This window comes from Bubalus kerabau, chromosome 3 (assembly GCF_029407905.1).
Source record: "Bubalus kerabau isolate K-KA32 ecotype Philippines breed swamp buffalo chromosome 3, PCC_UOA_SB_1v2, whole genome shotgun sequence".
Taxonomy (NCBI): Eukaryota; Metazoa; Chordata; class Mammalia; order Artiodactyla; family Bovidae; genus Bubalus; species Bubalus kerabau.
In genome coordinates, this window is record NC_073626.1 from 133494731 (window position 1) to 133507053 (window position 12323).

General features: G+C 42.8%; 1 protein-coding gene across 3 annotated transcripts in view; it reads right to left on the reverse strand.

The window, feature by feature from the left end:
* STAT1 (signal transducer and activator of transcription 1) overlaps positions 1-12323 on the reverse strand; it is a 45267-nt gene that overhangs the window by 23796 nt on the left and 9148 nt on the right. For all 3 annotated transcript variants that reach the window (XM_055572946.1, XM_055572947.1, XM_055572945.1), the window contains exons 4-10: positions 12161-12305; positions 10793-10891; positions 8416-8505; positions 7318-7396; positions 5721-5812; positions 5380-5531; positions 837-995 (exon numbers count right to left, since the gene is read on the reverse strand). In XM_055572946.1, the coding sequence (XP_055428921.1) occupies positions 837-995; positions 5380-5531; positions 5721-5812; positions 7318-7396; positions 8416-8505; positions 10793-10891; positions 12161-12305 (816 nt within the window). The remainder of the gene's footprint in view (positions 1-836; positions 996-5379; positions 5532-5720; positions 5813-7317; positions 7397-8415; positions 8506-10792; positions 10892-12160; positions 12306-12323) is intronic.

Below are 12323 nucleotides of genomic sequence, written 5' to 3' on the forward strand. Positions count from 1 at the left end.
CCTGGTGGGAGAAGAAGGTGAAAAGGCAGACCTTTGTCTACGAAGACCTTCCAATTTACAATAAAGATAACAGACATGCATAGATAATGATACAACCGAAATCCAAAACAGGAGAAGAATAAAGAATGAACTATGCAACTCTGGAAGGGAGACAGCGTCTGCCCAGGAACTCTGGCAAAAGTTTCATGATGGGATATACGCAGAAACATTCAGGATGCAGATTCTCAATGAGCTACCACAGAAGAAAGCTCTGAGGCAGAGGAAATATTGTTGGGAGAGGCATGGAGAAGCAAATGTCCAGGGTGGGCATAAGGTCAAGTCTGCCTGGAAACGTGGCATGTGTAGCAGCTAATGTGGAATGGCTGGTGAGGGCCAGGCTGTGGAGGTGGGGCTTGGGTGACTGGATGAGGGGCTCGCCTCAGAGTAGCAGGTGATGAAAAATCAAACAGAACTCTGATATGGCAGAGTACAGGGTCACAGGGACTAGGGAAGAAGGGGCTGGGGCGGTACCATTTGAAAAGCTACTATGTAAGAGTTCAGTAGACAGCTTGAAATATGATGAGACCACAGAATAGGAAAGAGAGGGCAAATACAAGTTAGACTCAACAGGTCTCATCACAGACTGGCCAGGGAGAAGGAGACAGGTTACCAGAGTAGGAGGTCACAAGAAAAACGGGCCCTTGGCATAAACAAGGAATTCAGGAAGACCTGATTCAGGGAAGCCATAAGCATTTTTACATATCCTATTAAACCCTTCTAAATTATCTGAATTACTGTAAAATTTTCCTCTGGGTAAAATAACTGCAAAAGGTGCAAAAACATCTTGCTCAAGTTACCTCTGAATGAGCTGCTGGAAGAGGCTGAAGGTGCGGTCCCATAAGGCTTGCTTGTTTTTGGTGATGGGGTCATGTTCATAGGTGTATTTCTGTTCCAACTCCTCAAGCTTTTTAAGCTGCTGACGAACCTGCTGCAGACTCTCCGCCACTATGGTGAACCTGGGAAGGTACAAGCCACGGAGTCTTCATCAGAAATAGCCCCAAAGTAGTCTGGATTTAGAGAATCATGGAAACCAACAAGCACTGTTTACAGACAACACATGATGTTATCTGCCCAGCTCTACAGTGCAGGGAGAAACAGAGATGGACCTAAGGAGAGATGGGGGCGGGGGGCGTGGAAGCTTCTAGGGCAGTGGTCCCCAACCTCTGGGGCCTAATGCCTGATAATCTGAGGTGGAGCTGATGTCATAGAAATAAAGTGCATAGTAAATGTAATGTGTTATTGAATCATCCTGAAACTATCCCCCCACCTTGTCTGTGGAAGAACTGTCTTCCACAAAACCAGCCCCTGGTGCCAAAAAGTCTGGGGACTGCTGTCTAGTGAATCTTGGACTTCAACTGAGTTAAGAGATAATTGGGACTTAAAGGCACAGGGTAGAGGGGGCGAGCTGCAGAGGGAGGGGACACGAAAAGACAGACACTCTAGGAGGTGATGTGGCGCCAGTGAGGGGCCCCTGCAGATTTTATATCAGGGCAGTGACACTGTGCAGGGAGGAGCAAGAGGGCAACCTGGAATCAAGGCAGCAAGGCAGAGGGGGGATGCAAGGTGGGTTAGGAGGAGACGAGGGAACAGGGGGTTACTATGTCACTGAACTGAAAGGAGAGGCAAGGTGCATAATCTAATCATTATCCGACACTCAAAATATATGTATAAACCAAGGAGGAAAGCTACCGACTCCTCTCAGGTTCCTCCATCCTGACAGTAAACCAAAGGTGATGGAGCCTCTGAGCTATGTCAGACTGTGGAAGTCCTGGCCTGGAGTGATGATAAAAGCATCAACTCCCCAGGGAAAAACATCTCCTTTGGTTGGTGTTTTCATTCCTTGAATTCAGGTCACAGCCCTGAAAGCAAAGCCCGTGGGTGTGAAATGAGAAGCAGGGTAACAATGGCAGGTGGGCGTGTTTCACAAGGATTCTAACCCAGTGATTCCCAATCCTGTTTGGGCCGAGGGACACAAGAAAATGCTGACAATTCTTGCACAGCACAGCGGGGTACAATGGAAGGCATTCATATCTCCACAAGAGGCTCCATGTGGCCTAAGATGACCATAGGGGCTCTAGACAGCGGGGACTTCACCAGGCTCCTGGGGGTGCTGGGGCAGGAACAGCAATCCAGAAAGTAATCTCATGAGATCTTTGGTCCTTGCGCCCTTCAGAACTGTTTCAGGCCACCACCCACTCCTGCCCACTGATTCTACTGCTTTCATCTGATCTGCTCAGATCTGTCAGACTGCTAATACCTTCAGTTCAGTTCAGTTGCTCAGCCATGTCCGACTCTGTGACCCCATGGACTGTAGCACGCCAGGCTTCCCTGTCCATCACCAATTCCCAGAGCTTGCTCAAATTCATGTCCATCAAGTTGGTGATGCCATCCAGCCATCTTATTCTCTGTCGTCCCCTTCTCCTTCTGCCTTCTATCTTTCCCAGCATCAGGGTCTTTTCCAGTTGAGTCAGTTCTTCACATCAGGTGGCCAAAGTATTGGAGTTTCAGCATCACTCCTTCCAATGAATATTCAGGACTGATTTCCTTTAGGATTGACTGGCTTGATCTCCTTGTAGTCCAAGGGACTCTTAAGAGTCTTCTCCAACACCACAGTTCAAAAGCATCAATTCTTCAGTGCTCAGCTTTCTTTATAGTCCAGCTCTCACATCAATACATGATGGTTGGGAAAAACCATATGGTTTTAGAAAAACCATAGCTTTGACTAGACAGACCTTTGTTGGAAAAGTAATGCCTCTGCTTTTTAATATGCTGTCTAGGTTGGTCATAGCTTTTCTTCCAAGGAGGAAGCATCTTTTAATTTCATGGCTGCAATCACCATCTGCAGTGATTTTTGAAGCCAAGAAAATAAAGTCTCTCACTATTTCCATTGTTTCCCCATCTATTTGTCATGAAGTGATGGGACCAGATGCCATAATCTCAGTTTTCTGAATGCTGAGTTTTAAGCTAACTTTTTCAATCTCCTCTTTCATCAAGAGGCTCTTTAGTTCATTGTTTTCTGCGATAAGGGTGGTGTCATCTGCATATCTGAGGTTATTGAATTTCTCCCGGCAATCTTGATTCCAGTTTGTGCTTTATCCAGCCCAGGAGTCAGCACGATGCATTCTGCATGTAAGTTAAATAAGCAGGGTAATAATATACAGCCTTGACATACTCCTTTCCCAATATGGAGCCAGTCTATTGTTCCATGTCCGGTTCTAACTATTGCTTCTTGACCTGCATACAGATTTCTCAGGAGGCAGGTCAGGTGGTCTAGTATTCCCATTTCTTTCAGAATTTTCCACAGCTTGCTGTGATCCACACAGTCAAAGGCTATGGCATAGTCAATAAAGCAAAAGTAGATGTTTTTCTGGAACTCTCTTGCTTTTTCGATGATCCAGCAGATGCTGGCAATTTGATCTCTGGTTCCTCTGCCTTTTCTAAATCCAGCTTGAACATCTGTAAGTTCATGGTTCACGTACTGTTGAAGCCTGGCTTGGAGAACTTTGAGCATTACTTTGCCAGTGTATGAGATTTTGCTAGCATGTGAGATGAGTGCAATTGTGCGGCAGGTTGAACATTCTTTGGCATTGCCTTTCTTTGGGATTGGAATGAAAACTGACCTCTTCCAGCCCAGTGGCCACTGTTGAGTTTTCCAAATTTGCTGGCATATTGAGCACAGCACTTTCACAGCATCATCTTTTAGGATTTGAAATAGCTCAACTGGAATTTCATCACCTCCACCAGCTTCGTAGCAATGCTTCGTAAGGCCCACTTGACTTCACATTCCAGGATGACTGGCTTTAGGTGAGTGATCACACCATCATGGTTATCTGGGTCATGATCTTTTTTGCATAGTTCTTCTGTGTATTCTTGCCACCTCTTCTTAATATCTTCTGCTCCTGTTGGGTCCAAACCATTTCTGTCCTTTATTGTGCTCATCTTTGCATGAAATGTTCCCTTGGTATCTCTGATTTTCTTGAAGAGATCTCTAGTTATTCCCATTCTATCGTTTTCCTCTATTTCTTTGCACTCATGATTGAGGAAGGTTTTCTTATCTCTCCTTGCTATTCTTTGGAATTCGGCATTCAAACATCCTCAGAGCAGCTCATCCTCCATGGACTCTGAACGGTCTCTGTCAGAACCTTGGCAATCTTTCACCAAGTAGTTATTACCATGTCCATCTCCCATCTCCCCAGTGAAAGTTCTTTGCTGGCAACAACCAAGAATCATTCACCTTGTGTCCTAGGTCCTAGCCCAGTGCCTGGCATACGGCATATAATAAATATTTGATTTATTTAAATTAAATAAAATTTAATCACGGAATTTTATTCTTTCCTCTCACCTGGGGCACTAAGCCAAGTGGTTATAAAAAATAATTTTTGCCTCATTTCTAAATTTCAAGTTCATTCTATTCTATCTAAGTCTATTCTATCCTTAGACTTAAATACAAAAATCAGAGAAATGAATCTCCATTTAAATAAAGGGCCTGCCTGGCTCACCAGTGTTGACTGGGAAAGTCCTGGAGTTCCCAGGGTAGTATGGGAACCTCCACGACCAGGCTCCAGCCTCCTGTCTGCTCTGCTTCCTTCCTTCCCTATCTGGCATCCGACTCTCTAGCCACCCACTGTAAGAACTTCGGGCCCAGGTCCTTCCCTCCCTGTTGCTTCTGTCCACACCTTTCTCCTCTCTGGTCTGTGGTTTTTTCCTGTTCACTCCCGAGTCAGTGCAAGACCATTTTGTCTCCTTTATCTTTCCTGGTGACTCCTTCCTCATCCTCCATAGACTCTGAACGGTCTCTGTCAGAACCTTGGCAATCTTTCACCAAGTAGTTATTACCATGTCCATCTCCTGTCTCCCCAGTGAAAGTTCTTTGCTGGCAACAACCAAGAATCATTCACCTTGTGTCCTAGGTCCTAGCCCAGTGCCTGGCATACTGCATATGATAAATATTTACTAGATGGACAACTGAATGAATGGCCCACAAACTGTTATTTCATGTAAGCCTGGAAAATGCCTCGAGCCCTTTCATTTTGAACAGAACACTGGGACTTCAGTTGTTACATGTGTTGTGTGATGACCATGTCACTGGTGTGCTGGCACAGTCAAGTGACACGCCCCAGGGTACGTGTACAGCAGGGAGAGGACAGTGCTCCACACCAAGCTGAGCATGGCCACAGGCGTGACTAACACTGTGCTTTTCAAGTGCATGTTTCCAGGGCAAGAGGCAGCTGGATCACATCCAACTCCAAACAGAAGTTTTCACAGGGTCTGTGCAACTAACACAGCTTGAATGTTCACTCTACAAGTTTATGCAGCTCACCAGTCAGCTGCCAGTCTTACCAATTTTGCAGCTGATCCAGGCAAGCGTTGGGGGGCCCCCCAATACAGGCACTCTGCTGTCTCCGCTTCCACTCCACTAGTTCATCATTAATCAGGGCTTTCTGGGTAAGTTCGGTAGCATTCAACAACTCTATTATTTTGAGAACGACTTCCTAAAGGGAGAGAAAGACACACAGTAAAATAAACACATCTTTAATCACGGAATTTTATTCTTTCGTCTCAACTGGGGCACTAAGCCAAGTGATTATAAAAAATAATTTTTGCCTCATTTCTAAATTTCAAGTTCATTATTTACAGTCTCTGACAAAAGTACTGTGTTATTCTGGAACGTGAAACGCTACCTTTCTCTTATTGTCCAGCATTAAGTACATCTTCTGGAGTAACAACTGTTCTTGTTTCTGATCATTCTTTGCCACGCCATTGGTTTCATGTTCTGTGAATTGGGAGAGACAGCAGATAAACAAAAATGTGAGAGAAGACAAAGCCAACTGAAGGCAAGATTCACATACATTTAGGGAAAATATGACCCAAGTGTTATCTGAAGACAGGTCCAAGCTTGGTCTTCAATCACTATTGAACAAAACAAAAAAATACCAGAACAGGACACTCTGAAACAAAGTCCTTGTTTTCAATGATTCATGTAAATGAGAAATAGTACTGTCTGGTTCTTAAGTCACGGTCACAATATTACCTCATTGAATATAAAGGACAAGATTCAAAACCTCAGTTTAAAAAAAAAGTTGATATAAAGCATCTCCGTGGCTTTGAAAGAGAAGCAAACAATTTGGAAAAGTGTCATTGAGGTTTCTTTCTCTCATATTTTTATTCACATTATTACAAATAATGTTTCCATTCTATCATGATATCCTCAGAGGACTGCTAGGGTAACAGCAGTACTCTGCTTGTTCTACACAATGCACACTTTGAGGTTATTTTCAGTGGATATCCTGTCATCATTAAAAACAAGCAACAACAACAAAATAGAGTAAAATTGCTTTAAAACAAGGGGAAAATGCTGAATTTCATCTATGGTATGCACACACGGAGCTGGAACATTTGAAGAGACTTTGGGGATTAGGGTAGGGAACTCCAAACACCTATCCATCTATGTCCATCAGTAGGTGAAGCACAGTAAGTAAAGTGAATAGCACATAACCAGTGGGTGTCAACGGGGGGTGATTTTGTCACCCAGAGGTCACCTGACCCAACATCTGGAGATAGTTTTGAAATCGCCCACTCCAGTATTCTTGCCTGGAAAACTCCATGAACAGAGGAGCCTGGCAGGCTGCAGTCCACAGGGTCGCAGAGTCAGACAGGACTGAGCATGCAATCACACACATTGGCAGCTCTACTGCCATCTAGTGGGCAGAAGTCAGGGATGCAGCTAAACATCCTACAATGCCCAGGTTGCTCTCATTCAGTCAGTCATGTCTGACCTTTGCAACCCCATAAACTACAGCCTACCAGGCTCCACTGTCCATGGTATCTCCTAGGCAAGAATACTGGAGTGAGTTGCCATTTCCATCTCCAGGGGATATTCCCAACCCAGGGATCGAACCCACATCTCCTGCATTGGCAGGCAGATTCTTTACCTCTGAGCTATCAGGGTATCTCACAATGCACAGGACAGTCCCCAAAACAAGGTTGTGTGTGTGCTCAGCTGTGTCCAACTCTTTGCAACCCCATGGACTGTGGCCTGCCAGGATCCTCTGTCCATGGGACTTTCCCAGCAAGAATACTAGAGTCAATTGCCATTTCCTCCACCCAAAATGTCAATAGTACTGAGGTTAAAAAACCCTGGTCTGGTCATCAAGAAGTCAAGACTAGTAATTAAGTCATAAAATATTTGGTAAATATGAGAGAGTACTTGCCTTTGTTAGTTACTGTAGGCAGAAAAAATTACAGGCAACGGACTCCGCTTTAAATGTTAACTCTTACCTCTGTTCTGCAAGGTTTTGCATTTAAAGTCATATTCATCTTGCAAGTCTTCTAGAGTCTTGATTTCATGTTCAATACTCTACAAGTAAAGACATAAACAAGTTTTCCACTATACTCAGAACAAAGACTTTAGGAAACAGATTATTGTTTCTATAGGACCCAGAAAATCAGGGATACAATCCTGCTCTCTCGAAGATAAATAAGATTCATAAAATCCTGCTCTCTTAAAGATGAGTAAGATTCATAAAATTCTAATAATGAATAATTTCTACTTCATTAATAAGTATATAATAACCTTTTTAGAGAACAAAACATATGCCTATTTCTGGACTGAGCCACTTGATGTGTACTCACTTAATGAAATGTCTCCCTCAGAGGCAGTAAGGTAAAGTTGCTCCAAAGAACCTGTTTGATAAAATGCCATCTGAAGCACAAAGTCAAGGTCATGCTGGTGTGACCCAGAGACCCACAGGAGAGTGGGCCCCTCAGCAGAAAGGCCTCTTTCACAGACATAGGTCCAGTGCAAAGCTGGACTCCTCACCCTCTCCACACAGCCCCGCAGTGGAGGGGAGTGAACACGTACCACCAAGGACACCACTCCCATAGATGGTCTGGGAAGTTCTATCTTAAAATTATTGTGGATGTTTTACTTTAATAAGAAATTTCCTTCCCTGAGTTGTTTTTGTTCCCCTTCCAAGCCTTGGAATAAAACAGGTGTTTGAGGAAGACTATGTTTATCCTGGGGTTCTATGTAACCCCAAGAACATGCCAATTTAAGAAGTGAAGCCATAAAGGGCAATTTAGAGCAGAACAGCTAGTTCACTGGGTGGTGGGGCAAAGTCCACAGCTACTGCATGATCTTGCAAGGAAGGAAAAGATAAGCTCCACGTTTGGAAGTTATAACATGGGCCATAAATATCTATCTGCTCATTGGTTGCATCAACTTGTTTACTTAGAGATTGGAATTTGGGGGGAACATTTCTTCTCAACTACTTAAAAATCTGAAATCAGTGAAAATGTTTACAGTAGGGCAACTGAAACTTTTATCCCCCCTATAAAAAGTTACAGAGAATATGTATACATTTATTCAGTACTCACCATAACTTTGTCTTTCACATTTCTGACTTTGCTGTCAAGCTCCTTCTGTTTGTCTAACATTACAGTGCTCTGGATATTCCCAGACTGCGCCTGTAATGGAAGGTACGTGGTTAGCAGCCATGACTTCCTCTGTTGTATTTACCTGCTGATTAAGCTCCAAAGTCAAGTCTATACCCTGTGCCCCACCTAACTCTCAGACCTTCCAGAAGCTCCTGCAGGCCTCCCACATGAGTCTGCACAAGAAAAGCTCAGTTCTTGAGGCCCTCGAAAGTGCTGGCAAACTGTGAACAAGCCTAAAGAAAGACTGGGCTCAATTCACATCTAAACTAAACAAACAGCGTATCTAAGATTTTCCATTAGTTCATACAGTTGCCTGGGACCACACAGGAATTTATTTGAGGGTTTTTCAAATGCTGTAGAGAAGATTATTCTTATTTACCCTGTTCTTATTTGTCTCAAAGTCATGCAATTCAGTGTGGTCCCCAGACCAGTATCACCTTACCACCTGGGAGCGTGTTGGAAATACAGAATCTCAGGTCCTAATTTGATTACTGAATCAAAAACCCCATTTGGACAAGATTCCAGATAATTCAGAGGCATATCAAAATTGTACAGAGAAAGACAATTATCACAAGATACTCTTTGTGGATATGTGCAATCTAAAATAATGATCTGATACCCCCAGACATCCAGGACCTTCCCCCAAAGCCCAAGAAGGCCTTGCTTCTCTTGATCACAGCTGTGCAGTCCACTAATCTCCTCCAAAGGGGTCACTGATAACTCAGTGTCTTCTGAGGGGCTTAAAATAAATCAAAAGCCGACAAGCCTTCCAAATGTAAAGCACACCCAAGAGATGGGACTGACCTGGCAGAGCGGGAATCACCTCCTTCACTTTCTAGTGCTGCCTCGGGGCCAAATGTGAGGAGGGAAAGGTTTAGATACCCCAAGGTGAACAGTTTACTCTCCTGCCCATCTCTGCTCTTGGCTGTCCACTCAAGCCCATCTGAGATACAGAGTGGCCCGCTGCATAATGCTGTTACAATGAAAAATCCACATGATAATCAAAACTTCCTGCTGAGGGTCTCCCAGGTGCAGGCCATACTGAAGAAGACACACCTCTCTCAGAGGCAGCAATGTGGCCAGCTTTTCCTCTTGACACTTCTGTTCACTAGGATGAACAAGCCAGCGTAAGCTTACAACCAATAATACATATCTTTAAATGCTTACTGCAGCAAGGAGCTTTCAGTGTGACAGGAACTAAACACCCAGGGAGGCAGCAGAGCCACAGGAACTGGGTAAATGTTCAGAAAGTGCATGGAAAATGGCATTCACTGTCTCTACTTAAACGCTCTCTCTCCACCCCTACCTCCCAATCTCACAGCTCACTTTATTAGTTATTCCTTAGAGAAATGGACATAGGAAGCAGTCCACTGTATATTCTGACCTTCTCCCCCGATAATGGAATGATCTCAGCCAGAACAACTCAAACCACAGTGGTTTCACTGTCTGCTGGGTTGTTCCCACCACCGCATCAATGAAAGGCATGAATAAATGCCACAGTAACTTCAAAATTGAACCCTGATCACCAGGAAGGTCTATATTAGGATTTAAATCATGATTTAAAAAATCTTGGTTGTGGTATAACTCTGACTCATTCACTGTTTGGATGTCTTAGATACCTAACGGATATCTCAGTACCACTTAAAACAAAGCTGCTGATTTCCCCATCAACCCATTCTTTTCTAAAACCTATTGTGTCCTGCCAAAACCCTACTCCTGTCTCTTTCCTATCTTCCCCAGCTTAGTAAACAGTATCTCCAAGTGACGCAAGTCACAAATCACAGTCATCCTAGACTCTTTGCTGATTCTCACTTCCGCATCAGATCCTTCAGTGTAAGCCGTTTTGGTACCACATGCAGAACATAATGGAATCTGCCCATGTATTTCCACCTCCATTGACTATGCCCTGACCTCACATACTTCCCCTCTGCTCCCTCAGTCTGTTACAAGAGCCCACTAGCCATCTGCTGCTTCCTTGTCTACCCTGGCACCTCAGAGATGATTCCTGACCCCGATCTAAAGAAACAACCCAAAACTCCACTACTGTCCACACTGTATCATGCTTTATTATCTTCACAGCAACTATCACAACCTGAAAAGGTTTTCCAAACCTAGAATGACTTTACTATAATAGGGTCCTTTCTCAAAGTCTGGATCTGTAACATCTTGATACTTATTTTTCCCCACTTCTTGGGGGCAATAAAATCAGAGAGCTAGTCACCACTGCCTTGAAACAGGGCCTCAATAAAATTTGTTGGATGACTGAATCAATGTTTATTGCTTTATTATCCTTTATGTTCAATTAGGAAAAAAGTACCTGGCTGATTCTCTGGGCATGATCCAAGATCTTTCTTTCCTCCTTCAGACAGTTACAGATGATCATAGACATCTGTATTGGGTCTTCCTGAAAATTATCCTAGACATGGGTTGTTAGAATAAAAGTAAATTAATCTTCAGAATGTTTAAACCATTGTGTAATATACACAGAAATGAGTTTGTTCATCCTGAACTTACTAAATCCTATATAAGCTATTTTTGGTAACATCAAAATATTCTTTTCACATATTATGACTAAAACTGCTTTAATTGTCCAACTAAGTGCAGGTTCCTAAATTACTTCTTGATTAAAAAAACAAGTATTTTTGTATACAGTTCCTGTAATATTTTTCATTTTTGTTGCTCTTGGGCCCAATTCTCTTGTTACGATCCTGAGACAATGCAAATGATACAAAAGTTATCCAGATTATTCCTCAATTGATCTGATGGTCTCTGCTTTGAATTAGACCAAAGACATTCTTTTCAGTTTTTCTGCTTTCTTGTCAAAGGTAGTTGCAAAGTACTGGCAGTTGTGCCTTTCTTTATAACAGGTATAATCAAGTCAACTCTGTAGGAGATAAAATTTCTATAAAGTTAATCTGGCTTTCCCACTCACTGGTATTATAAAATCATATATACATTCACAGAGGGTGGGGAAAAGCTTCTAATTAAGTTGAACAGTCTGGTTGTGAGGAATAAAACAAGACAATGACAGTACTTACTTCCATTAAAACAGAAAAATTCCGTTAATACAGAAATAAAAACAGTAACCAGGTTTATGGGGTGCTGAAAGTACTTATGAAGGCCTCCTAAAACTCTGACGTATACTCTCTCCTGCCTGCAACTCCCTTTCACTTTTTCTTCCAAGGGAGGGCAACTCCAACAGAAGCAAGGCAAGGTGGGATCCAACGCCAGTTCACCACCTCACTCCTGAGCCTCAGAGACGTCAAACCTTTCTGGACTTACTCTTCATCTGTCTACCAAGCACTCAGACTGGACTCATCACTAAAGTTCCTTTGAGCTTTAATATGTTACTACAGCTCACTGCTCTTAACATATAACCCTTTTTCTTAATGACTTAAATATCAACAACTTTAAATAAGACAAGATTATAGCACCAAATTACTCTCACAACTACTTATGCCTAAGTGATAGCCAGAAGCTTGAAAATTCCTTATGTTTACCAAATGAATTGATATTTTATTTTACTTCTGCTATAAAGTATTAGCCACATAAAGGCAGTTTATTAATAGTCTCTGTAATTTTCTAAATACCAATGACAATGTACTCAATAATACCTGCTGAATGAAAAACCTCTCTTATGTAAACATGGAAGCATTTCAACTAAAAGACAAAACAAAGGTCATACCTGAAGGTTACGCTTGCTTTTCCTTATGTTATGTTGCAATAAAAAATTATTCTCCAAAGAAAAGCGACTGTATTGATCATCCAGCTGCGATAGCAGGTCATGAAAACGGATGGTGGCAAATGAAACATCATTGGCAGCATGCTCCCTAGAAGGGTCAAAATGT